The following is a 24,762-nucleotide window of genomic DNA, read 5'->3' on the forward strand; positions in this document are numbered from 1 at the left end:
TGTTACCACTGTGCAGGCTGCTGGTGGTGGTGTAATGGTGTGGGGGATGTTTTCTTGGTGCACTTTAGGCCCCTTAGTGCCAATTGGACATCGTTTAAATGACACTGGCTACCTGAGCATTGTTTCTGACCATGTCCATCCCTTTATGACCACCAATGACCCATCCTCTGATGGCTACTTCCAGCAGGATAATGGACCATGTCACAAAGCTCGAATCATTTCAAATTGGTTTCTTGAACATGACAAGGAGTTTACTGTACTAAAATGGCCTCCACAGTCACCAGATCTCAACCCAATAGAGGATCTTTGGGATGTGGTGGAACGGGAGCTTCGTGCCCTGGATGTGCATCCCACAAATCTCCATCAACTGCAAGATGCTATCCTATCAATATGGGCCAACATTTCTAAAGAATGCTTTCGGCACCTTGTTGAATTAATGCCACGTAGAATTAAGGCAGTTCTGAAGATGAAAAGGGGGTCAAACACCGTATTAGTATGGTGTTCCTAATAAACCTTTAGGTGAGTGTATGTACAATTGTTCAAGTTGTGCTCTGGCATCGGTACTCAGTATTGGCAAGTACCCGAATGGACTTGTCGTACGGCGTATACTTGTTTATTTTTCAGTCAGCGCAGAGAAAACACACTTCTTCATCTACATTGATACGCTAAACCTAGAATTACATGCTAGCTAGCAGCAGCTCAGGTGACCAAAGCCCAGCTACGCTACTGCCCCTTAATAACGTAAAATAAATCTGTAAGCGTCACTGTCTCCCAGGTCACTGTTTATAGCACATGGCCTTTCTTCCCTTTGCTAGACAGGCCACTTAAAAAAAAAAGAAGGATACATTTATATTTATAGCCACTTCTGGAAGCACCACTACACCACAGACTGTACCTCTTTGTTTAAGAGTGTTAGATCATGTGGAGCGTCAGCTATACACGCCTGGAGAATGAGTCGTTACTACAGAAGAGAAATGCATTAGAATGAGTGTGTTAATATAACCTGTGACTTAAATTACAAAAAGACAAAAGTGCCACAGAGACAATGTCTAAGCATGCCCAAGTCAGGACGTTGCTGGACTTCGCAAGGACTTTTAGCCACAGCATGAGGTGAACGCTGTAACAATTTACCCACAAGATCATGGTTTAGCTTTGGAAAAAAACAGACACTCCTACACACGTTTTCACTCCCGGAGCTCATTATGTGATGGGCTTTAGCCATTCCTTTCTCTCTCTCTTTATAGAGAAGCTCAGTCTGCGGTATTACAAAAGATATCCTGTGTACTTCCTGGTCTGCACACACACACACACACACACACACACACACACACCTTCCTCTTCCTGCATTCCATCCAAACCTGCAAGTAATCTTTACCAAGATGTGCTCGCAAGATTAAACTTTTTCTGTTCAGCCTTATGGGTTTTTTTTTTATGCCATCTTTATCTTTTTTCAACTTCAACTTTATCTTTTTTAGCCTGGAATTGAAGATCTAAATCTTCACATGTTTGTCTCAGCATGTTCAATATTCCTAGGGTTAGTGTGATGCTGTTACTCATCAAAATAAACGCAACAATGTGCCGGAGATAACACAGCAGGAATCCTATCTCATAGCTGCATCATTTTCTTCCAGAGGTTGTGTGAAGGTGAATTATCCTGTGTGTTATACGCGATTCAGATGATAATATGCTTTCATTTCAGTGCGATTGTTAGCGATGGTAGTATCAGGTTTGAAAGCATGATTCTTTGGGAGTGCTTGTAAAAAAAGGTTCAGAAAGCAACGTCTAATATCTGATGATATGAGGTGGTATCGAAAGGTTTTGAGACTAGTTTTGTACAGATAATCACGCCAAAAGACATCGCCCTGTGTACATCAGGAGCTGTGCAACTGGTGCTATTCTGATCATGTGCGTTACCACGTCTGCTATCTCATCATGGACAAAGAGTTAGAAAAACAAAATAAATGAAAACTTAAACTGTGCCACAAAGATGTTTGATATGATTCTGCAAGTTTACCGCGATGCTGCCATGAATTGTTCAAGGTGTTTTGAGCGGCACGAGTGGACGAACATTACTGGAAGACGACGAGAGATCAGGAAGACCGCTAACGAGCATAACCTGCTAAAAATGTCATAACCATTCAATGTATTAAAACTTCTGTCGCTAAATCACACGGAACAGTCCAGGCGATTGTCACACGTGACGAAAATTGGGTGTCTCGAACCAACAATCTTCACAGTGAAAGAACTCATCGTCTCCATGACCAAAAAAGGCATCCTCATCAACCTTTTCAACATTTGCGGTATTGTGCATCGATTATTTGTCCACAGGGGCCAGACCATCGATAGCGAATTCTACTGCCTACAACTTCAATGCAAGCCAAACAAATCGAAAGGTCTGAAACAAATAATTCTGATGCATCCGAAATATTTACACTACACCATTCTTCAGTCCAAGAGGTGGCGCTGTTGTACCAACTGCCCATAAACTCGAAAAATGAAGAAACAAATTAAACAGAAATTATTTCAAAATGCGAGGATTTGCAGAGGATGGAAGCAAGTTGCATTTTGTGCTAAAGGTGTGAATCAATTCTCAATTAAAAACTAAATTAATTGCATAGTTGATTAAATTGCACAGCTCTTGGCTCTATAGGAATTAATAGAAATTCGTATTTAAAGACTTCGATATTGTAAAAGCTAACTAAGGCCGAGTTGTACCCTCACCCACTAGAAATAATAAAAGGAGATTTCGACTACATCTTTCCTGCTGAGATCTTAAAGCCATTACATTGGCATTTCCAGACAGTTGAAGCCCAGCTCAGGGCAAAATAAGCTTTTCTTGCTCCAAACTGTCCACGAGGTCTTATTGCGTTTCAGTCTTAAAAGCTCTTTCCTCCCTCTCTGATCCACAGGAGACTGATATGTACGTGCTCCTGGACAAGTACCAGCCTCGACACGAATGACAGTTCCTAATTATAAGAATCTGTGGACATGACTAAGGCTCAGACAGTACAGGAAACCCACCACTGTGATTTATCAGGACCATCACTGATGCAAGACTCTTGAGGGCTCTGAAGCTCTTGCATATGCAGTGCATTAAACAAGTATTCAACCTCTCCCTGAAATATCCTAAAGGTTATTAAAGAACAGACATGGACAGACAGCAGCATGAAGCTCAAGAAACAACAGGTAGGTTGAATGAGAGTGAGATCAATAGGTGGCAGTGATACAACCAAGGACTTCAACCAAAGGTGCAGAGTGATACTAAAAGGGAAAATGTAGAGAAGATAAAGTGGATAAAAGCAGACGAAGAGTTTAAGACACAGAACAAGACAAGATGAGATCAGGGAAGGAAGGAAGCATTTAATGTTTTGTTTATTTATTATTTTAAGTAAACTGGACTGGAAAAGGTCGGGAAGATGAGCGAGAGTGAGACCTACAGTTGGCGGTAGTGCAAACTTACTGGATTCCAAACACTGTTAAAAAACAAGGAAGAAGAAGGTGTTAAAATAGGTCCAGGAAGTTCTGCACAAAGATACAGAAAGGCTGGTTTTTAAAATATATCTCAAACTTTAAACATTCTTTGAGGCATCATTATGGCACAATGGCAAGTCAGTGATCATCGATCAATGCAGCGATCAAAATAGGTCAGGGGTACCTGAAGAAACTGGAGACATCCATAGCTCAAAAGGAAGAAGCTCTCAACAGGACAAACAAAGCAAGGAAACTTCACAAATTAAAATCCTTTATCATTGTTTTCACTAACACTTCCCAATGACAAAGTGAAACAGGAGTGTTTTATTAATTTAGGGCTCGGTTGAAGGACTTTTGGCAGCCTTAAGTCTGTTTGTGACTGATGCTATAAACTTGGCCAGACTTTCTTTTGGAAGTGTCTTCAATTCTTTCTGAGTAAATTATCTAAGATCAGTCAGGTCGTATGGCCACATTTTCAGATCTCTCCACAGATGCTTTACTAGGTTCAGGTCTGGACCCTCTCTGGGCCACCCTAGAACTTTCACAGAGCTGTTTTGCAGCCACTGATTTGTTTTCTTGCTGTTGGCCACTTTACGATATAGACCTGATTGGTGGAGTGCTTGTGTCACAAGGGAACTCATGGATCTGTTTTCTGTCTCACATCTACTGTGAGACCTTACTGTATATAGACAGGTGTGTGCCTTTCTTAATGATGTTTAATGAATTTAATTGGGCACTGGTAGATTCCAGTCAAGGGGAAGAGGGTGGGGTCTGGGATAGCTACGTGGTTACGGCATTGGGTTCAAAAGGTCCCAGGGTCAAATCCCACGACTGCCAAGTTGTCCCTGTTAGTCTCTTGAGCGAGATCCTGAACCCTCAACTGCTCACATGTATAATGAAATACAAATATTACTCGCTCTGGATAAGAAGCATTTTGAGGATAATTGGTAGGTTAATTGACCATTAATGCTCAAGTGCAAGTCTTAATAATAAAGCATCTAAAGACTGCAATATTTACATTTAGGCATTTCGCAGACGCTCTTTTGCAGGGTTTGACCCTGGGATCTTCCGAACCATAGTTCAATGCCTTTACCACTGAGCTACCCCTGACCCTCTGCAATATCCCATTTGCAAGGCTTTAATCGATTTTGAGATGTAGTATAAAACATAAAATGTGTAAAACTTAAAAGAGTATGACAATTTAGGTTAGCACTATAGTAGAACATAGCTATATGATATATAAAGTCACATCTGTGTCACACTCACCCAGAGCTGGATCTATTTCCTTGGGTGTCTTCTTCCCATTCATCATCTGAGCTGCTTTCTGTAGCATCTGAGTCCAGAGCCTGTTGTGCCACATGAAGTACTGCCCGTCCACACCATGTTAAACTTTGCACATCTTTTATAAACTGCACACTCTCAGAGCTTTTCTCTATCAATAAGCATTTAGAAGAAGCACTGAGGTCACAGCTTCTCTGCTCCACTCCTGAATCATGTAACTTTAAAACTGTGTGCTGTGTAGAGTAATTGGGAAAACTCTCAGGTTCTTCATGAACCCCTGAAACATTAGCACATGTGTTTTCTGCAGGACTGAGTGATCCAGGTTCGGTTTTCGGTTTAGTGGACATCATTGAAAGTTCTCTCCATCTCATCACTTCTAACTGCTCGTTTAAGACCTGCACGGTATTTTCACCCAGCAGTGCGTGAAGCCTTAGTTTCGCTTGATCGATGCGAGTTGCTAATGCACGTTGTTGAGAAGCGAGTCGCATTCTCCGAGCGTCCACTTCCTCCTGCGCTGAAATGTGAGATCCCGAGTGCCAGGCTGGTGTTAAAGCATGGCTCTGGCTTTTGTTTATGATTCTGCTTGATCTTCCTGAAGAAAGAAGTTTGCTTTCTCTTTCAATATACTGCAGAGGTGTCAAAGTTTGCCTTAAGTTTGCCTGATGTTCTTTTAAAACATTTCTAGACTGCTCTTCCACCACTGTTTGTTCTTCAAACCTGGAGTCGTCCTGAAGCAACGGAAAATCTGCACCACTTTCGTCCATGGACGCACAGCCGAGCAAAGATTCCAAACTTGACTGGAGGTCAATTTTATAAAATGCCGAGTTGTGATCCAGGGGCAAATCTGGTAGGTCTAGAGAACTTTTCATGCCACAGGAGTCTAGAAAAGACAAGGAGGATAGATTCAACCAAGACCTGGCATAGCTGTCGTCTGTGAGGTTAATCTCAGGATCCAGTTCTTTGCTGAAATCCGGGTCTCGGGTTAAAAGTGGAGATGAAATGTGAATCAGACCGTCTTTCTCTGAAGTCTTCTTGAGGGCTGGTGGCATTCTGGACCAAACTGTTTTAATGATTTATACCATAAGGCCAGTGGATATCGGTATTTTAGGGTCTTGGGCTAGAAGTAAGAACACAAATGATTAACCTTATGAAAGGTAGGCTTGAACTTAATGGGTGATCAAATGTCTTATTTTCTTATTCCAAACCTTCCTGGACCCATGTAAAAAAGGTAATTGCCCATAGACCTACGTAGACCCAACAAGTCTTCCACATCTTTTACTATTTCACGTAGGTCCAGGTAGGAATCCTGATTTATTTTTATTTTTTTGCATATCTAAAGTTATAAATATGCAAAATAATAATAACAATAATTAATGAAGGGAGCAAATACAACACTGTTAGTATTGTTTATGCATTCGACACTATATAATGTTAAAGCCTCATTTCCTAATCTGTCATTTTGTTTACTTGTTTGTTCAATAAAGCAGATTTAAATATCTTTACACTGTATATGACAGCATGTTTTAGTATTCAGAATGTAGTGCATAATCCATCCTAATTAAATCCATTTTTATTAATTTGATTTTTTTTTTTAAACAATAAAAATATTTCTTTTAATATTTATTCTTATTCAGGCAGTTCTGTTTATAAGAGAATGCTGGAAATAGTAGAACAGAAAGCGTTGGGGTTTCATCCCAAACCGCGCACCCCTTCCTTAAAAGGCCACCTGCAGTAACCAAAGTAACGCGCGCACGGGAGTTTTCTGGCACCCTATTTAGTGCCCCAGTGCGCGATTTGGGACCGTGGCTGGTCGTTTCCCAAAGGTTTAAAACTTACATTCTCAAGCGTAGATTTGTCTAAATGATGATAAAAACTGTTTAATTTTAACCATAAGAAAGATTTACACTGACTAGTTATAAACTTGTCTGGGTTTTTACTTTTGTTTGGCGCGAACTAAACAGCGGATACTCTAATCTATCTATATAAATCATAACAGATTTTTACAGGGATACTTTTTGACGCATATTTAAGGAGATCTTAAGGATAATCGTATTGATTAAACAATAAAGACTTACCAAAATAGTGATTTGGAGGAAATATATCCGCTCCGGTGCGCAAAAATCTGTTAAAATGCCGTTAAACCGGCGCGCGAGACTGTCATGAAGGCGCTCGCACACAGCACTGAGCACACAGCTCGAGCAGGGGAGTCTCGCGCGCCGTGGCGCGTTCACCCATGGCAACGTCTCTCTCTCTTGCTCTCTCTCGCTCTCTCTCTTTCACACACACACACACTTATACAGTAAACATTTACTAAAGTGTGTCCAAAATCACGCGCACACAAATGCACACACACACACACGCACACACACAAACTAAACATTTACTTAAGTGTGTCCAAAATTGTACATCCTTCTAATACAGTTGGGAGTGTCTAATACTGTATACTGTTGAGACAACATCCTGTGTGTGTGTGTGTGTGTGTGTATACACTCATTAAGTGCCTGGTTATGTACAGTGGTGTGAAAAACTATTTGCCCCCTTCCTGATTTCTTATTCTTTTGCATGTTTGTCACACTTAAATGTTTCTGATCATCAAACACATTTAACTATTAGTCAAAGATAACACAAGTAAACACAAAATGCAGTTTTTAAATGATGGTTTTTATTATTTAGGGAGAAAAAAAATCCAAACTTACATGGCCCTGTGTGAAAAAGTAATTGCCCCCTGAACCTAATAACTGGTTGGGCCACCCTTAGCAGCAATAACTGCAATCAAGTGTTTGCGATAACTTGCAACGAGTCTTTTACAGAGCTCTGGAGGAATTTTGGCCCACTCATCTTTGCAGAATTGTTGTAATTCAGCTTTATTTGAGGGTTTTCTAGCATGAACCGCCTTTTTAAGGTCATGCCACAACATCTCAATAGGATTCAGGTCAGGACTTTGACTGGGCCACTCCAAAGTCTTTATTTTGTTTTTCTTCAGCCATTCAGAGGTGGATTTGCTGGTGTGTTTTGGGTCATTGTCCTGCTGCAGCACCCAAGATCGCTTCAGCTTGAGTTGACGAACAGATGGCCGGACATTCTCCTTCAGGATTTTTTGGTAGACAGTAGAATTCATGGTTCCATCTATCACAGCAAGCCATCCAGGTCCTGAAGCAGCAAAACAACCCCAGACCATCACACTACCACCCCCATATTTTACTGTTGGTATGGTGTTCTTTTTCTGAAATGCTGTGTTACTTTTACGCCAGATGTAACGGGACACGCACCTTCCAAAAAGTTCAACTTTTGTCTCGTCGGTCCACAAGGTATTTTCCCAAAAGTCTTGGCAATCATTGAGATGTTTTTTAGCAAAATTGAGACGAGCCTTAATGTTCTTTTTGCTTAAGTGGTTTGTGCCTTGGAAATCTGCCATGCAGGCCGTTTTTGCCCAGTCTCTTTCTTTTGGTGGAGTCGTGAACACTGACCTTAATTGAGGCAAGTGAGGCCTGCAGTTCTTTAGTTGTTGTCCTGGGGTCTTTTGTGGCCTCTCGGATGAGTTGTCTCTGCGCTCTTGGGGTAATTTTGGTCGGCTGGCCACTCCTGGGAAGGTTCACCACTGTTCCATGTTTTTGCCATTTGTGGATGATGGCTCTCACTGTGGTTCGCTGGAGTCCCAAGGCTTTGGAAATGGCTTTATAACCTTTACCAGCCTGATAGATCTCAATTACTTTTGTTCTCATTTTTTTCTGAATTTCTTTGGATCTTGGCATAATGTCTAGCTTTTGAGGTGCTTTTGGTCTACTTCTCTGTGTCAGGTAGCTCCTATTTAAGTGATTTTTTGATTGAAACAGGTGTGGCAGTAATCAGGCCTGGGGGTGACTACAGAAATTGAACTTTTAACTGTGATAAACCACAGTTAAGTTATTTTTTAACAAGGGGGGGGGCAATTACTTTTTCACACAGGGCCATGTAGATTTGGAGTTTTTTTTCTCCCTTAATAACATAATCTTCATTTAAAAACTGCATTTTGTGTTCAATTATGTTATCTTTGACTAATAGTTAACGGTTTTTGATGAGCAGAAACATTTAAGTGTGACAAACATGCAAAAGAATAAGAAATCAGGAAGGGGGCAAATAGTTTTTCACACCACTGTATTTGGGTGGGGAGTTGCATAAATGAATCATAAAATGTGTCAATTAAATGTTGAGCGCAGTGTGTGTGTGTGTGTGTGTGTGTGAGCGGGTGTAGCAGTAAATGTCAGATAACAGGCATTTGCATATTAAACAGTTTTGTGTACAATCACCCAGTACCAGGAGCTGTGGATGTTCATCAGGTCACACAACTACCTTTTTACTCAATTATAAAGTGTTATAATACACAGTTAGACAATAAATAAATAGAAATCCCTGAATAATTTATGATATGTATTGAAAAGCTATTTTTTTTAAATAAACATGTACAATGCATCACATTTCATTCATTAACTCCATGTTACAGGCTTTAATTAGATGGTTTGTTGTTTCCTCTTTTCTCAGGTTCAGACCTGCAGTGTGACTCAGTGGTCTTGTTGTTGGTCTCACTGTGCTTTTACAGGTCAGTTACACAGGCAGGTTCAGAAACTGAGCTGAGCCAAATCTGCACCCTTCCAGGCTAGTACACAGAATGAAACTAAATGACATCACATATACATAAACACAAATACACAGTGCAGTATCAGTGAAATTCTGGAAGGAGTCTCCAGTCCCAGCACTCGATAACAGTTTATTGTAAAGCTGTAACTTCCCAGACAAAGATGTTTACATGCTGTGGCCTGTTTTTGTAAAAGAGAGAAAGAGAGTTAAAGGGAAGAAATGTGTAAAGCTGCTATGGTGTAGTTGAGAACAGGAAATAACTGGTTTCATTGACATTCCACAATGTTAATGTAACTCTAAACAGATACGAACACGTCGTTCAATGCAGGGGTTCTCAAACTTTTTCTAATCATGTCGTAAATTTTAAACCATCTTACTAAAATTCTCATTTGAATTAAACATGCTTGTCTTTTAGATTACTCCTTTTAGTATCAAGTGAGATGTTAATAATTGTTTTTTTTAAGTTAAGTCTCATGATAAAAGACATAAGATGTATATTTGCGATTGACAGTTAATAAAACAAAAGTTGTTATTAATGATTTGTTCAGACTTGTGTTCAGCAACCACAAAGTGATCTTTAAACCAAAGAAAAAGTTCTGCATAAATCACAGAAATGGCTCTAATGAGCTTAACCGCAATGCAAACAAAAGCACAAACAAGTGCATTTATATTATAGGGACTTAGAGAGATTATATTCAGTGTCCTAATCTCACACACTCCAATTAATATATTAATCTTTGCAGATTTTCATCAATATTCACTACAATATACTTATCTTTAAATTGGAGTTTGTTCCCCGAATAATTAACACTCAGGACTCTGGATGCTGTAGAAACACCCACAAGATAATTTTTATTCCTGATGAAAACATAAAGAGAAAGATATCATCTTTATCCATGACACATTAACACAGGAATAAATATATAGTTATTAAAATTATGTATACCCTATGTATTATGAGCAGCCTTCACTCACATGGTCACTAGCCTATTCCACATGTAGTACAGCTATTGATCACTACCTCCACCTGCTGGCCAATTATATCACTGCAACAGAGTACACACTACAAAAAGAATACAGCTGTAAAAACAAGTCAAACTTTATCTTCACTAGCTTTAAACTGGCAAGCAGAAATTATGATGTACTGTATATGAAGTCACTGTTTACACAATGTGGTATACACTACAGTGCTAATGAATTCTGATTGGTCATAAAGTGTTGATAATCCTCTATAACAGCAGCTCTGACAATAGTGCAGGATTAATGTGCTTGCTATTGTTTCTACGGTACTACAGTATGATACTATGATATTGAAGTTTTTCTGTGTCTGTCACATTTCTGGAAAGAGTCTCCAGTGTCAGCGCTTTATACAGTAAAGCTGTAGGCCTTATGCCATTTCCTAGACAGAGGAGTTTATGCTTTGTGGTTTCATGTCAAGTTGTGTGTATTTTGTTGTTGTATTGAGAGGCTGGTAAGTGAAATTAAGCAAATCTGTAAACAGATTAAATTTCTTAATAAAAATGATTAATGTTTAATAAATACAGTTTGCATTAGAAGAATAAAACGCTTCATGATGTGCTGTTGTAGGAAAATAATCAACATTGAGGTGGTAATAGTAACTCAGTGCTTCATCACACCACACCACTGATTACTTTATAAAAAATAATAATAATAATAATAATAAATATTTTTACCTAGCCTTTACTCGGCTGACTTTTGTAATTTTTTTGTGACTTCTCTCCCTCTTGGAGAATTTTAAAGTCTCAGGAGCAATACCATCTACAGTACAATAACTCTACAGTCCTGCGTGATTTGCAACAACTTCAACAACTTTAAGGTGTGTTGTACGACAGTTTACCTTCCTTAATCCACACTGGTGGCTGGTGTGTTACAGTACAGGTACATGCCTTAACAAACCGAACCTGGGGAAATCCCACCAGCCATTCATCTGGCAATGTCTCATTAATCTGTCATTGTCTGACTTCTGAGAAACCTCTCACCACAAACCCGCCGCTTCACAGTCTGAGATTACCTAAATCAAGGCCAGTAATAATACCTAGGTCTTGATAATAGGTTATGCTTTTATTCAGTGATATATCCTTATATATCATATATCTTGGCTTTTCCTAGTCACGTCTCTCTCTCTCTCTTTTTAAAGAGAAACCTTACCATCTCTCCGGAATACATACATTCTACACACCTCAGTGCTTCCAACAAAGAGGAATTTAAGCAACACAAATCCTTTCACGCTATTAGTTTACAACATCCATTTAAGGATCTGTCCACAATTCACACACCCCTGGCCATCACACCCATTTGTGGCTCTTCAACAAAACTGTTGCCCGGTTTCACTTGCTGCACTGAGGTTTAAAGTATTTAAGTCATGATAAATACACAATATTGATAAATGTTAAAAAGAAATATAGATAATACTGTAGCTCTGAAGGACACGTAAGAAAAAAAAAACACTGTGACCTAAACTTAGTCACCAGTATCGGTCAGAAAAACATACTGTATATGGACAGTTCTGAAGAGAAAATCTAATCACATATACACTCACCTAAAGGATTATTAGGAACACCTGCTGTTTAATTTCTCATTAATGCAATCATCTAATCAACCAATCACATGGCGGTTGCTTCAATGCATTTAGGGGTGTGGTCCTGGTCAAGACAATCTCCTGAACTCCAAACTGAATGTCAGAATGGGAAAGAAAGGTGATTTAAGCAATTTTAAGCGTGGCATGGTTGTTGGTGCCAGACGGGCCGGTCTGAGTATTTCACAATCTGCTCAGTTACTGGGATTTTCACACACAACCATTTCTAGGGTTTACAAAGAATGGTGTGAAAAGGGAAAAACATCCAGTATGCGTCAGTCCTGTGGGTGAAAATGCCTTGTTGATGCTAGAGGTCAGAGGAGAATGGGCCGACTGATTCAAGCTGATAGAAGAGCAACTTTGACTGAAATAACCACTCGTTACAACCGAGGTATGCAGCAAAGCATTTGTGAAGCCACAACACGCACAACCTTGAGGCTGCACTACAAATAGGAAAAAGAATTGGACAGTTGAAGACTGGAAAAATGTTGCCTGGTATGATTAGTCTCGATTTCAAGTCAGAATTTGGCGTAAACAGAATGAGAACATGGATCCATCATGCCTTGTTACCACTGTGCAGGCTGGTGGTGGTGGTGTAATGGTGTGGGGATGTTTTCTTGGCACACTTTAGGCCCCTTAGTGCCAATTGGGCATCGTTTAAATGCCACGGGCTACCTGAGCATTGTTTCTGACCATGTCCATCCCTTTATGACCACCATGTACCCATCCTCTGATGGCTACTTCCAGCAGGATAATGCACCATGTCACAAAGCTCGAATCATTTCAAATTGGTTTCTTGAACATGACAATGAGTTCACTGTACTAAAATGGCCCCCACAGTCACCAGATCTCAACCCAATAGAGCATCTTTGGGATGTGGTGGAACGGGAGCTTCGTGCCCTGGATGTGCATCCCACAAATTTCCATCAACTGCGAGATGCTATCCTATCAATATGGGCCAACATTTCAAAAGAATGCTTTCAGCACCTTCTTGAATCAATGCCACGTAGAATTAAGGCAGTTCTGAAGGCAAAAGGGCGTCAAACACCGTATTAGTATGATGTTCCTAATAATCCTTTAGGTGAGTGTACAAGTCTGTTCTAAACATTAAATTTCATAAAATTTAATTAAGTTAGATTTATATAGCGCATTTAACAATGGTCATTGTCTCAAAGCAGCTTCACAAAATTTAAAGAAAATTTATGGAAGTGTGTATGAGTGAGAAAAAATGTGTTTAGATAATAATAAGATTCAGCATCCCACCCCAGCAGAGTTCACTTACTGTAAATAAGCTGAATTAAAGATTTAATTCGTTCTCCACAATTTATCACTAGAGTAAATCCAGTCACATGCCTAAAGTTAATTCAGTTCTGGCTGTGATGTGAAACAAAAGCATATAAAAAGGAGCTGCAATATTTAATGTGACTGTCAAATAAATATCAGCCAGAAATAACATGTGATTTGACTTTCAGCATTGAACTAAAAGATTTGACTCGGTCTATACTTACTGTATCACCACAGAAAATTGAAACAATGTAAAACAAAAATTAATTTATTGATGTCAGAAGGTTATGTAATGTTTTATTATAGTGTGAACAGTTAGTCAAAAATTATAAATATGTTTTTTTCCCTGGTTACACCAGTTGATAAGGGGGGCAAGGGTAGCTTAGTGCTTAAAGTGCCGAAAGGTTCCAGGTTTAGACCTGTTGGGCCCTTGAGCAAGGCCCTTAACCATCATTTTAATAATAAATTTATTGATACCGAAATAATGTTACTTAAGATTTATTGTAATTTTCTAATATCAGTTAGAATGTACAAGGGAAAATAAAAAAAATTCAATGCAATGCAACTCTCAGCGTCCAACCAAAAGATTTGACTTAGAATCTTTATAACTCATAACTAAAGAGAATCTGGTCACAATTCTGAGATAAATTAGGTTTATGATGGCGATGTGAAAAAAAAGTCATATGAAATAGTCACAAACACAGACATAAAGGCGACTAATAAGAATACTTCCAAAAGGATAAACACTCCCATATCCAGTATGCGAGTCGACTCTCAGTATTTATCTAAAAGAGTATGAACTGAAAGTGATAGTGCAGTACTGTAGAGGTTAACATTCTCAGATCAGCTGCTCAGTTCAGTAACTGCCACAGGGGGGAAAGGGCAATTGCTGAGGCCCCTGTAGCGCCTGCCTGGTGGTAGAACGAAGAATAGTCCATGATTGGGGTGAGAGGTCTCTTTGATAATGCCTCTTGCCCTTTAAGGACAGTGTTTTTTTGTAAATGTCCTCCATGGTACTGTAGGTAACTGAAACCCAATAATTCCTGGGGCTCACCACTCTCTGAAGAGCTTTACGGTCTGAAGTGTTGCAGTTGGCGTACCACACTGAGTTGCAGTTTGTGAGGACGTTCTCAATGGCTAAGCTGTAAAAATTCTCCGGTATATTGGGGCACAGGGTGGACTTTTTAATTCTCTTCAGAAAATAGAAGCACTGGTGTGCCCTTCAAAACCAGTAGAGAGAAGTTCATTGACCAGGTGAGGTCCTTGAGATGTGGACTTCGAGGAACTTAAAGCTGTGTATATGTTTAACAACAGCTTCGCTGATGTGTGTATGGTTGCTAGCTCATCTGAGATCCACAATGTCCTCCTTCATCTTCATGGTGTTAAGTTCCAGATTGTTGTCCTCACACCATGCTTCTAGGTGTTGGATCTCCTCCCTGTTAGCTCTGATCAGGCCCACCACCAAGGTGTCATCTGTGAACTTGATAACCCTGTTGTAGGCATAAGCAGGTTTGCAGTTATGGGTGAAAAAAATGTATAAGAGAGGACACAATACGCATCCCTGAAGGACTCCAGTGCTGAGGGTGAGACTGGAGGAGGTGAGGATGTTCAGTCGAACAGACCGTGGTCTGTGTGTAAGGAAGTCCAGGGTCCAGTTACAGATTGGTGTTCTGATCCCAAGCTGTTTAAGTTTCAAGTTTGGGCTGACTGTATTGAAAGCTGAGCTTAAAAAGTGTCTGGGTTGTCCATGTGAGTCAAGGTAAGAATGAAGCACCATGGTAATGGCATCCTCTGTTGACATCTAAGGTGCCATGCAGTATATCAAGTATGAAAGTGACCTTTAGGTTCCCCCATTGGGAAGCAAACATTATAAAAAGCCCTCCAAGACACTCTCATAGTGGAACAAACACAATAAAGTCCCCTCTCAGGTACCCGTATATGGCCAAACACAATAAGGTGCCCTCTATAGTGCCTGTATAGTAGAGCAAACATGATTAAGTGCCACCAAGGTGCTCTAATAGTAGATTAAACAGAATAAAGTACCCACAAAGAGCAAGTTTGAAAGTGCCCTCGTAGGTGCCCCCACATGGGCAAAGACAATAAAGTGGCCTTTAAGTTTCCCTCATTGTAAAGCAAACACAATAAAATCCCTCCTCTGTGTTTTTACAGTAAAGCAAACACAATATAATGCCCTCTGAAGTACATCTATAATGGAGCAAACATGATAAAGTCGCTGCCAAAGTGACCCCAAATGAGAAAAAGCCACAAAGTGCCCTCTGAGGTGCTCCCTTAATCAACACAATAAAGGGCCCTACAGTAGAGTTCTTGAGAGTCCCACAGTGGAGAAAACTCCTTTGTACGGTATTTGATACTGTATTTTGATGGTAATACTAACACCCATGTGCCAAGTTCACTGTCCAGGTTTACAGTATTTGGTCTCTTTTTCTTTGTATTGTATAAATACGTTTAGTAAAGAATCCCCCTCGACACACACTTCATAATCTCTAATTAATCTCTAATAATAATAAAAAACTATTTTACACGTCCCTAATTATTTTCTTTGTAAGAATAATGCAGTCACTCTCTTGCTCTTGCGCCGTCTCCTGCTCCTGATCCTAAAACGCACAGGAAAAAGTTCAAACCTGATGGCTTAGTTTTTCATTGCAGACTTTTTAACAGCTAGTATCTGATTATAAACTTAATTGGCAAAAAAATGTCTTTATATGCACACTTCTACTCTGTCATTAGGGCTTTTCCTTCTTACCTTCATTCTCTTTTTCTGTTTTTTTGTCACTACTTTGTTCTTGCAGAGTTCTTCCAAATCCTTCACTGAGGCTTGCAGTGTTTTCAGATCGTTCTTTAAGTTCTTGTTCTCGACCATCATGTTATGCTATGTGAATGAAATTGATAGTTAAATGGAGAACAATGTTAAAAGGACACAACAAATGATTATTAGCACTTTGTTACTGGCCAAAAGTTTTGAGAACTTTTTAAAAAAAGAAGTGTTTTTCAGATCTTTGTATCAGATGTTACTCAGGTATAATGAAGTACAGTATAATTAAATGCATTTCATAAGTGTCAAAAGCTTTTATTGTCAATTACACTAAGTTTATGCAGAGAGGCCATATTTGCAGTGTTGATCCTTTTTTTTCCAAGACCTCTACAATTTGCCCTGGCATGCTGTCAATCAACTTCTGGGCCACACCGTGATTGATGGCGCAGCCCAATGTTACATAATCAATACTTGGAATTTGTCAGAATTTGTGAGTTTTTTTTTTTTTCCCCGATTTTCTCCCTAATTTAGTCGTGTCCAATTCCTCCCTGTCACTAGGGGCGCTCAAATCTCAAATTAAGCTACTACTACCACTCGGTCGGGAAGGGCGAAGACGTTTGCGCTGAATATGTTTTCTTTCGAACCAACGTGATGCCAGCCGACCGCATCTTTTCAAACTGCTTGCTCACGCGCACACCATTGGGAGCGGCGTAACAGACTCGAAGGACAGCGCTATCCGCTCCCTTTGCTTGCGTGAGTTCACAGATGCCCCTGATTGGCTGCAGAGCCGTGATTAATGTGGGAGCACTAAGGCCAATCAGCTCTCTCTACATTTACATTTGGGCATTTGGCAGACGCTCTTATCCAGAGCGACTTACATTTTTATCTCATTACACATCTGAGCAGTTGAGGGTTAAGGGCCGCACTCAAGGGCCCAACAGTGGCAACTTGGTGGTTGTGGGGTTTGAACCTGGGATCTTCTGAACCGTAGTCCAATCTCTAGACCTCCGGCTGCGAGAGGTTACAGCATCAGCCGCGATCTCTGGATGATAGGGCTAGCACTTCACCGCTGTGCCACTCAGAGGTGCTGAGGTTTTGTTTGTTCACCCACCTCTTGAGGATTGACCACAAGTTCTCAATGGGATTAAGGTCTGGGGAGTTTCCCGGCCATGGACCCAAAAAAGGTGTTTTGTTCCCCGAGACACTTAGTTATCACTTTTGCCTTATGGCAAAGAGCTCCATCATGCTGGAAAAGGCATTGTTCATCACCAAACTGTTTTTGGATGGTTGGGAGAAGTTGCTCTCTGAGGATGTTTTTGTATTGTTCTTTATTCATGGTTGTGTTCTTAGGCAAAATTGTGAGTGAGCCCACTGCCTTGGCTGAGAAGCGACCTCACACTTGCTGACGGGATGCTGACAGGACTTTTGGCCACAGATTTGGGCCATTCTACTCAGGAAGCTATCTCCGGTTTCCCGAGGTTATGAACATGCCTCGGACAGACCCTCAATTTCACTTTGGTTGTAAGTTTCTTGATAAAATATCCATCTCCTTCGTGTCAAATCACTCTATTCATACTTACATAACGAGAGAAAAAAACAGATGAAAGTAATGCTTTTCTCACTTACCTTCCATAACTTGTTAGATGGCCTGCAAGTCTGGAGCTGCTGCTTTAACTTTTTGACTGAGGCTTGCAGCGTTTCTACTTGCTCCCGCAGCCTGGAGTTCTCTTCCTTCAGCTTCGCATTGGACTCCAGGCCACAGGAGCAATAAGAAGATATTTGCTTTGTTGTGTTTAAAGCAAATACATAATATATATGAATAGAGGAAAATGATGCAAAAAAGATCACCTAGCAGTCTCATGTAAATAAGCAAGTGCTCAAAAATAAAACATGACAAACTACATTTATGTACCACTGCCTGTCAAAGGTTTGAACACCCTTTCTAATTCCATGGTCTTTCCTGATTTTTCTTTCTTTTTACATTGTAAAGCATCCAAAATATAATCTCCTGGTTTTAATATTGAGAAGCTACTTCTGCTCTGTAAATCCTTCATAACGCTCTAATCCGAGGTGCTGTTTGGTGACTCTAGATGACCTTCTCCTCTGCAGCAAGGTCAGAAATGTTTATGAAATGTCATGGCTAAAGAGCAATCTACTTCCGTTCTAAGGTACAATTGGCTTTGATATCCGATTCCCTAACATGGAAACCCAAAACCCAAAGTCTAAGAAAACGGTATTATGTGAAAAATAACATTCCCCAACGTTCATAAGAAACCCTAAAATTACCTCTCTAAGCTACAAGGTGTATTTCTTCTACACAGAATAGCAGACATAGAGTACTGTAGCTTAATAAGAAGAAAATCTTACCTTAGTGTCTTCATACTGGGACGGAATGACACTGTGTTCCTGTCGCTCTCGCTCCAGCTCCTAAAACACAGCAGATGTGTGTTAGTTAAAGTTGAAAAGACACTGTGATATATAGTTAATAAACCTGTGATCTTGTGTTTTATGATTAGAATGATAAATCACAATATAATAAACAGGAATATGCGTAGAGCTTGTATCATTTAAGTTTAAATTACTTTCAATAAATATTGGCCACCATCCTCTTAACAGTATCATATCGTATTCGCAATGCATGTCAAAATAATTGCAATGTAAAAATAACCAAAAAAATCTGTGTACAATGTGTATTTTCTTTCTCTAAAGTTTTTTTTTGGCATGGTGGACATCTCCAGGGTGCACAGGTTCTCTTTACTCAATATTTGTTGTTTAAAAAAAAAAAAGAATTTATTTACTTTTTTTAAAAATTTCTTTGAGACAATGACCATTGTTAAATAAAATTGAACTGAATGATAATCAGATAAATTAGTAAAGGTACGCTTTAATGTAAAGTGTTTCTCTCTCACCTTGCTTTTTAGCTCAGACTGTCCAGCAACCATGTAGAGCATTTTCTCCAGAATGTTCGCTCTTTCAGTCTGGAACCTTAGCTCGAGATCCTGAAATTCAGCATCCAAAATGTTATTTCCTTTTACATTGATTCCTGATTTTTACTTTGCAAGGATGCTTACGTTTTCTAACGCCTCGTTTTGCTTTAACGCGTCCTTATACTTCTCCTTTAGAGTGCTGAGAGTCTGTCGCTCCTGGTCAAGCTCCTGAAATGGTGCAGAAAATGTCTTAATACTGTCTAGTGTGTATTGTTGCTCTCGTATAATTTTTAGGCATTATTTCTGGAGTGCAGTGATTTTCTTTTGTCAATATTTTGCACATCATATGGTATTAATGCTAATATATTGATGAATAACCTTCAATTCAAGGTTCTTCTCTCTCTCTCACTTCTTTTTACTCACCTTGCTTTTTATTGCAAACTCTCTGTGAATCCCACAGAGAAGCTCCTCCAGCACCGTCATTCTGTTCTCCAGCTTCGTCACATGGCTCTTCTCCATGTTCACCTGATCACAAGACTCATCATCCAGAGACCCCTGAAAGTTTAAATATAGTACTGCTTACTTTTACACACATGGACAGACACTTCTGAGGAACAAAATATTTCTTGAAGACAACACTGTGAGCATGGACTGTAAAAGCACATAAGATCTTCATTTATCTCTTGATTGCAAATACGTTATGCATTGAATGCACTGTCCATTAGCAAACCATCAGTACCAACTTTGCATTAAAACAGATGTTGTGACTGATAAAGACACAGTTTAGTAAAGAATCCAGGTCATTATTGCACTGCTCTGTAATCTAGCACTAAATCTAATGGCAGGTAAAAGAGTCAGACTGATGTTTAATAAGTACCTCAGAGGCGGGCCTGTCCCTGGTTTCATCAGAAGAATGTGGAAGACGTGAGGGGATGTTCTGTCCTGGGCCTGAATACACACGTTACATCATCATGTGATACCATACCATACCATACCACTTTGTTTCTAAAGCACTTTAAAACATCACATGTTCAAATAAAATACATCACTTAATAATTATAATTGAAATGCAGCATGGAATCCCTCTATTATTATATATTATATAATAATAATAATAATAATAATATTAATAATAGCTCATTGACTTCTTCTGAAGCTGTGTAATACCAGAGGATTAAAAAACCCACAGAACTCACAAATTTACAGGAAGGAATTTTTGCTCACATTTTATTTGGGTTACTTTGTAGTTTAGCTTTAATAGACTTATTAAATACATGTTTCTTCTTATTATTATTATAATATATAATATATTATTATATTAATTATAATATACTATAAATTATTATATTTATATATATATATATATATATATATATTATAATAATATATATCTATATTATTATAATACTCCCACACATCTGTACCAACTGGCCACCCAGTCTACCCAAAACCGTTTTTCTGAATTGTTTATAGAGGAAACACAGGGCTGTAAAATTTTATTTTAAAAAATCACATTGGATTTAAACTGCAATACGACACTATTTACCGTAATGTGATTTTTTGCATTCAGTCATGTTTATCTATGCTTACAGCAAATAACGGCACTAATGATCTCATTAAGAGGATTTAACACTATTAGGATATGAGAATGACATGGCAAAAATGTAGAGTTCTCAACATGAGCTTATTGGTATTGGTCATAGAAACTGTCATGAACTGGTGGTAATGGGGTGTTGTTGCCTTGGGCTTGAAAGGGCAGGCATAGGCGCAGAGGGTATTTAAACTGTCTTTTTTTTTTACATGAAATAAATAATAAAGAATATGAACAAACAAACTTAAACCTGAACAAAAAACTCTTTAACTGAACATAGGCTTAGAGCTTCACACAGGGGCTTAGAGCTTCACACAGGGGCTTAGAGCTTCACACAGGGGCTTAGAGCTTCACACAGGGGCTTATGGCTTCACATAGGGGTTTAGGGCTTGACCAAACATGGAGCTGAACTAAACTAAGACGAGACCAGGGACAAGATCAGGACCGGAGAGACTAATGACCGAGCGTGTTAGTAACACAACACACAACATACAAGCACAATGAACATAAACATAACAAAACTAGAGCCTTCCTAACAGAGGTTACATACCCTAACTTAAACACAAAACACCCACATGACCTGACTGTTAATAATGCCCGACCCAGTAGCCCAGAACTAACGTCTATTTATAAGAGGTCTAATGGGCTACCTTGGTTCAGGTGAGCTCCCTCATCACCTGACCGAGGTGCATTCTGGGAAACTGAGTCTACTAACAAAAAACTACAAACAAACTTATCAGGCTCACAGTGCCCTCTGGGGCTGGTCCCTTACAGAAACAACGAAAACAACCAGAAAAACATGTGCTTGTGTGTATCTGAGCTGTTTCTTTGCCTTTGTGACCCATTTGTACATACAAAAAGGAAAAAATGGTGAAAAAAGGATGTTACCCTATACTGCACAATCCCGATCCATATATATGTTTTTTTTTTTAATGGCTAAATGCTCTGAGTGTTTAGAGCTATAAAAAATGTATTCAACAAAAACTTAAATCATTGACAAACTCTTGCAGAATTTGTGTGATTTATTAACTGTACAGGTCCACTTTGCAAAATTGTATGCAGCACTAAGGAACAAGTATATATTGGGGATTTTACTTCAAGTCTGTCTACACAGTGAGACATACTGTCTGTCTGTCTGTCTATCTGTCTGTCTGTCAGTTTTATAAACAGAGAGAGATCCATGTATCACTGCCTGACTACACCACACTACACACACCCACACACACACACACACACAGTGGTACCGTGGTCCTGGGCGGTGTGTACACTCCTCTCCTCTCTCCCGAGCTCATACCCAGCACAGAAACACACAGCCGCCAGGACTCCAGCTGTAATCACACACAGCAGCAGCTCTCTGAAGCCCAGCAGCTCCGGCAGTGTGGAGATCTCCATCAGCTTCACCAGGACACCACAGATTAAACCCAGCACGGGGAGCAGCTCATTAAAGGACCCGGGACCGAGTCAGTACGGACAAGGGCCGTTTAATAATGGAGATGACGTCACAAAGGAACCGCGGGTTTAAAAATTAAAACTCTCGCAACTTCGGGGTTCTGTTACATTTTATCCGTTTGTCTTCGAAGTTTTGTAAAAAAAAAAATAAAAAATAAATAAAAAATCTTTTTTAAGTAGAAAACTTGTTTTGTCTTTCTGTTGTACTTCATTGTTTTGATCTGAATAAAGAATAATCCAGCAATTATAATTATAAAATAAAATATATTCACGGTTGTACATTATAAATGTATTAAATAATTCCTTGTTGCTCTGTGTTTGTTTTGTTTTATGTTCATTTAGCGATTTTCTTTTTTTGAGTGACCATACACTCAATGTAACTAAATGCCGCCCCCTAGTGGTAAAGAGAAAAAAAACAGGGTCTAATATAAAGTAAAACTCTGTGTTCATTCACAGTATTTACACTCAGGCTTTAGTGACATTTTACAGAAGAAAAAGTTTACCAAAAAATAAGAAAACACTATTAACTTAAATTGCCTTAAAATCCATAAAATAATTCTAGTGAATGAAGCCACTCATGGACCTCTGACCCACCAAACTTTATTGATCAATGACACGAGACAGAATTGAGTAATTAACAGTAAATGATCAAACTGTGAGCCATCAGTGGGTTGTCACAGGCTGTGTGAGTGCTCAAGCTTTCCCAAATGTTACATTATTTTTCTATTTTGGAGAGGCCCTGAGTAAATTGTGTCGGATTTCAGAATGTCTAATATCTAATAAGTTAGATAGACTAATATTTTTAAAACTGTTTAATAATAGATAAACTTTATAGTAATACAGATTTTCATGATTTAAAATATTTTACTTACATATAACATGTTAGTAATTAAAATGCTTCGTTTTTAATGGAAATATCACTTTAAGTTCAAATATAAATACAAGATTTTAATATGTTTAGTTTCATTTTATTGTTCCTTCAACCCTGCATGAATAAATATTAGAATTTTCTAATAATTTAATTTACAGTAAGACCCTAAATATGGAGACTCAAGAAAAGAAACGTTCACACCAGCAGAGGGCGCACTATCTCTATCTAAGTTTAACTTTCATGAGCTGCGTTCCATTCCGAAGTGCACTTCACAGGGTGCTCCCTACTCCCTGTGCAGGGAACGTCGGTGAAGGGAACGCCTTTTGACAAAACTCCATAATTCGGAACACACCCAGAAGTCAACAGCGCTGACGTCACTTTACAGATTTTTTATATTATATATATATATGAGCCTCGAGCTTCACTTTTTGAGACAGGGGTAGCTGCAGCTCGGAGTAATGGGCGTGCCGAAAGGTAGGGGGCGTGCCGAAAGCGCTTCATGATTGGTTGCAATCCTCGCGCGTTTGAGTCATGGGCGTGGCTAAAAGGGATATATAGCTCCGACCGGAAACTAACAATGAAATGAATTGTTATACCTATTGTACCATTTTTTACGTCTAAAAATAATCCTTTTGTAATACAAAAAGTTTTATTGTTGTATAATGAGAGAAAAAAAACGTTAGATTGATGTGCGCATGCCCAAAAGAGCTCGAGCTGTATTGCCTTCTAGCCTTAACCGTATTAAACCCATAATCAAAATCAAATTACAATTATTTAAAAGAATATAGTACCACAAGCTGTCCATAAATTTTTTTAAATAATTTTAATATTTTTGGAATACTATTAACTTTGTATTGGTTAAACAAGACCAAAAAATGTTACAGAATTAGTCATTTAGAATGTTTTGAACTGACAGTTGTTTTTCTGTAGTTTTACTAAAACTGCATAAAAACTAAAAAATTCTTGTTTATACTGTTTTATATTGCTCTTTAAAATGTCACTTTAATCAACTAAAATCAGCACACTTGCACTTTTCTTATTGTTCCATTTTTCACCATATCAGCCTTCTGTGTTGTAAACTGTCCCTTTTTGCAGAACAGTAACTCAATGATCTTACCTCTGTTGTTCTCCAAGTTCTCCAGTGTTATTTAAGTTTTTTTTTTTTTAGGTTTATTTAAGTTTTTTCAGTGTTATTTGTAACAAGGGTTGAGAGAAATGTAATTTTAATTCTCTACAGTATATGTATACACTGTACATGTAGCAGAATTGACAATAACGTTGACTTTGACATTGCCTGATAAGGACAAAGATTAGATTAGATTAGATTCAACTTTATTGTCATTACACATGTACAAGTACAAGGCAACGAAATGCAGTTTAGGTCTAAACAGAAGCTATGGGTACATATTACAGAAGGATATTATACAGATTGCTGGTAACTATACTTATAAATTTACAATGGATGAGCCGTATATACAGGTTGTTATTAACTGTAGTCAGAAATTTGCAAATAGATATGAACATAATGTGCAGGATATTATGTAAGCATAGTATACATATTGCAAGTAACTATAATTATAAATTTACAGTGGGTGGTCAATATATACAAGTTGTTATGAACTGTAGACAGGAATTTACAAATAGATATGAGCATAATGAAAAATGTATAATGTAATAGTTCATAAAACACCACAATAAAGAGGAGGATGGGTACAGTTTAGTAACCTTTGAAGTGGAACTTATTCAGTAAACAGTAAACAGACACAATTTTAGCCAATAAAACATTTTATTTAGAGGCAGAGCTGGTCCGTTTAAGAGTGTACTCCACCCAACCTGTACACTCAATCTGCTCATTTATTCATTTATTTATGCTGTAGTAGCAGTCTGTGGAACAGAATCCTTCAA

At 38.7% G+C, this 24,762-nt stretch overlaps 1 protein-coding gene across 2 annotated transcripts in view; it reads right to left on the minus strand.

The window, feature by feature from the left end:
- kansl1l (KAT8 regulatory NSL complex subunit 1-like) overlaps window positions 1-6,975 on the minus strand; it is a 37,763-nt gene extending 30,788 nt beyond the window's left edge. For both annotated transcript variants that reach the window (XM_053495869.1, XM_053495868.1), the window contains exons 1-2: window positions 6,828-6,975; window positions 4,738-5,869 (exon numbers count right to left, since the gene is read on the minus strand). In XM_053495869.1, coding sequence (XP_053351844.1) covers window positions 4,738-5,801 — 1,064 coding nt within the window. In that variant the 5' untranslated portion in view covers window positions 5,802-5,869; window positions 6,828-6,975. The remainder of the gene's footprint in view (window positions 1-4,737; window positions 5,870-6,827) is intronic.
- Window positions 6,976-24,762: the final 17,787 nt, after the last annotated feature.

The sequence above is a fragment of the Clarias gariepinus genome, chromosome 5 (genome assembly GCF_024256425.1).
Source record: "Clarias gariepinus isolate MV-2021 ecotype Netherlands chromosome 5, CGAR_prim_01v2, whole genome shotgun sequence".
Lineage (NCBI taxonomy): Eukaryota > Metazoa > Chordata > Actinopteri > Siluriformes > Clariidae > Clarias > Clarias gariepinus.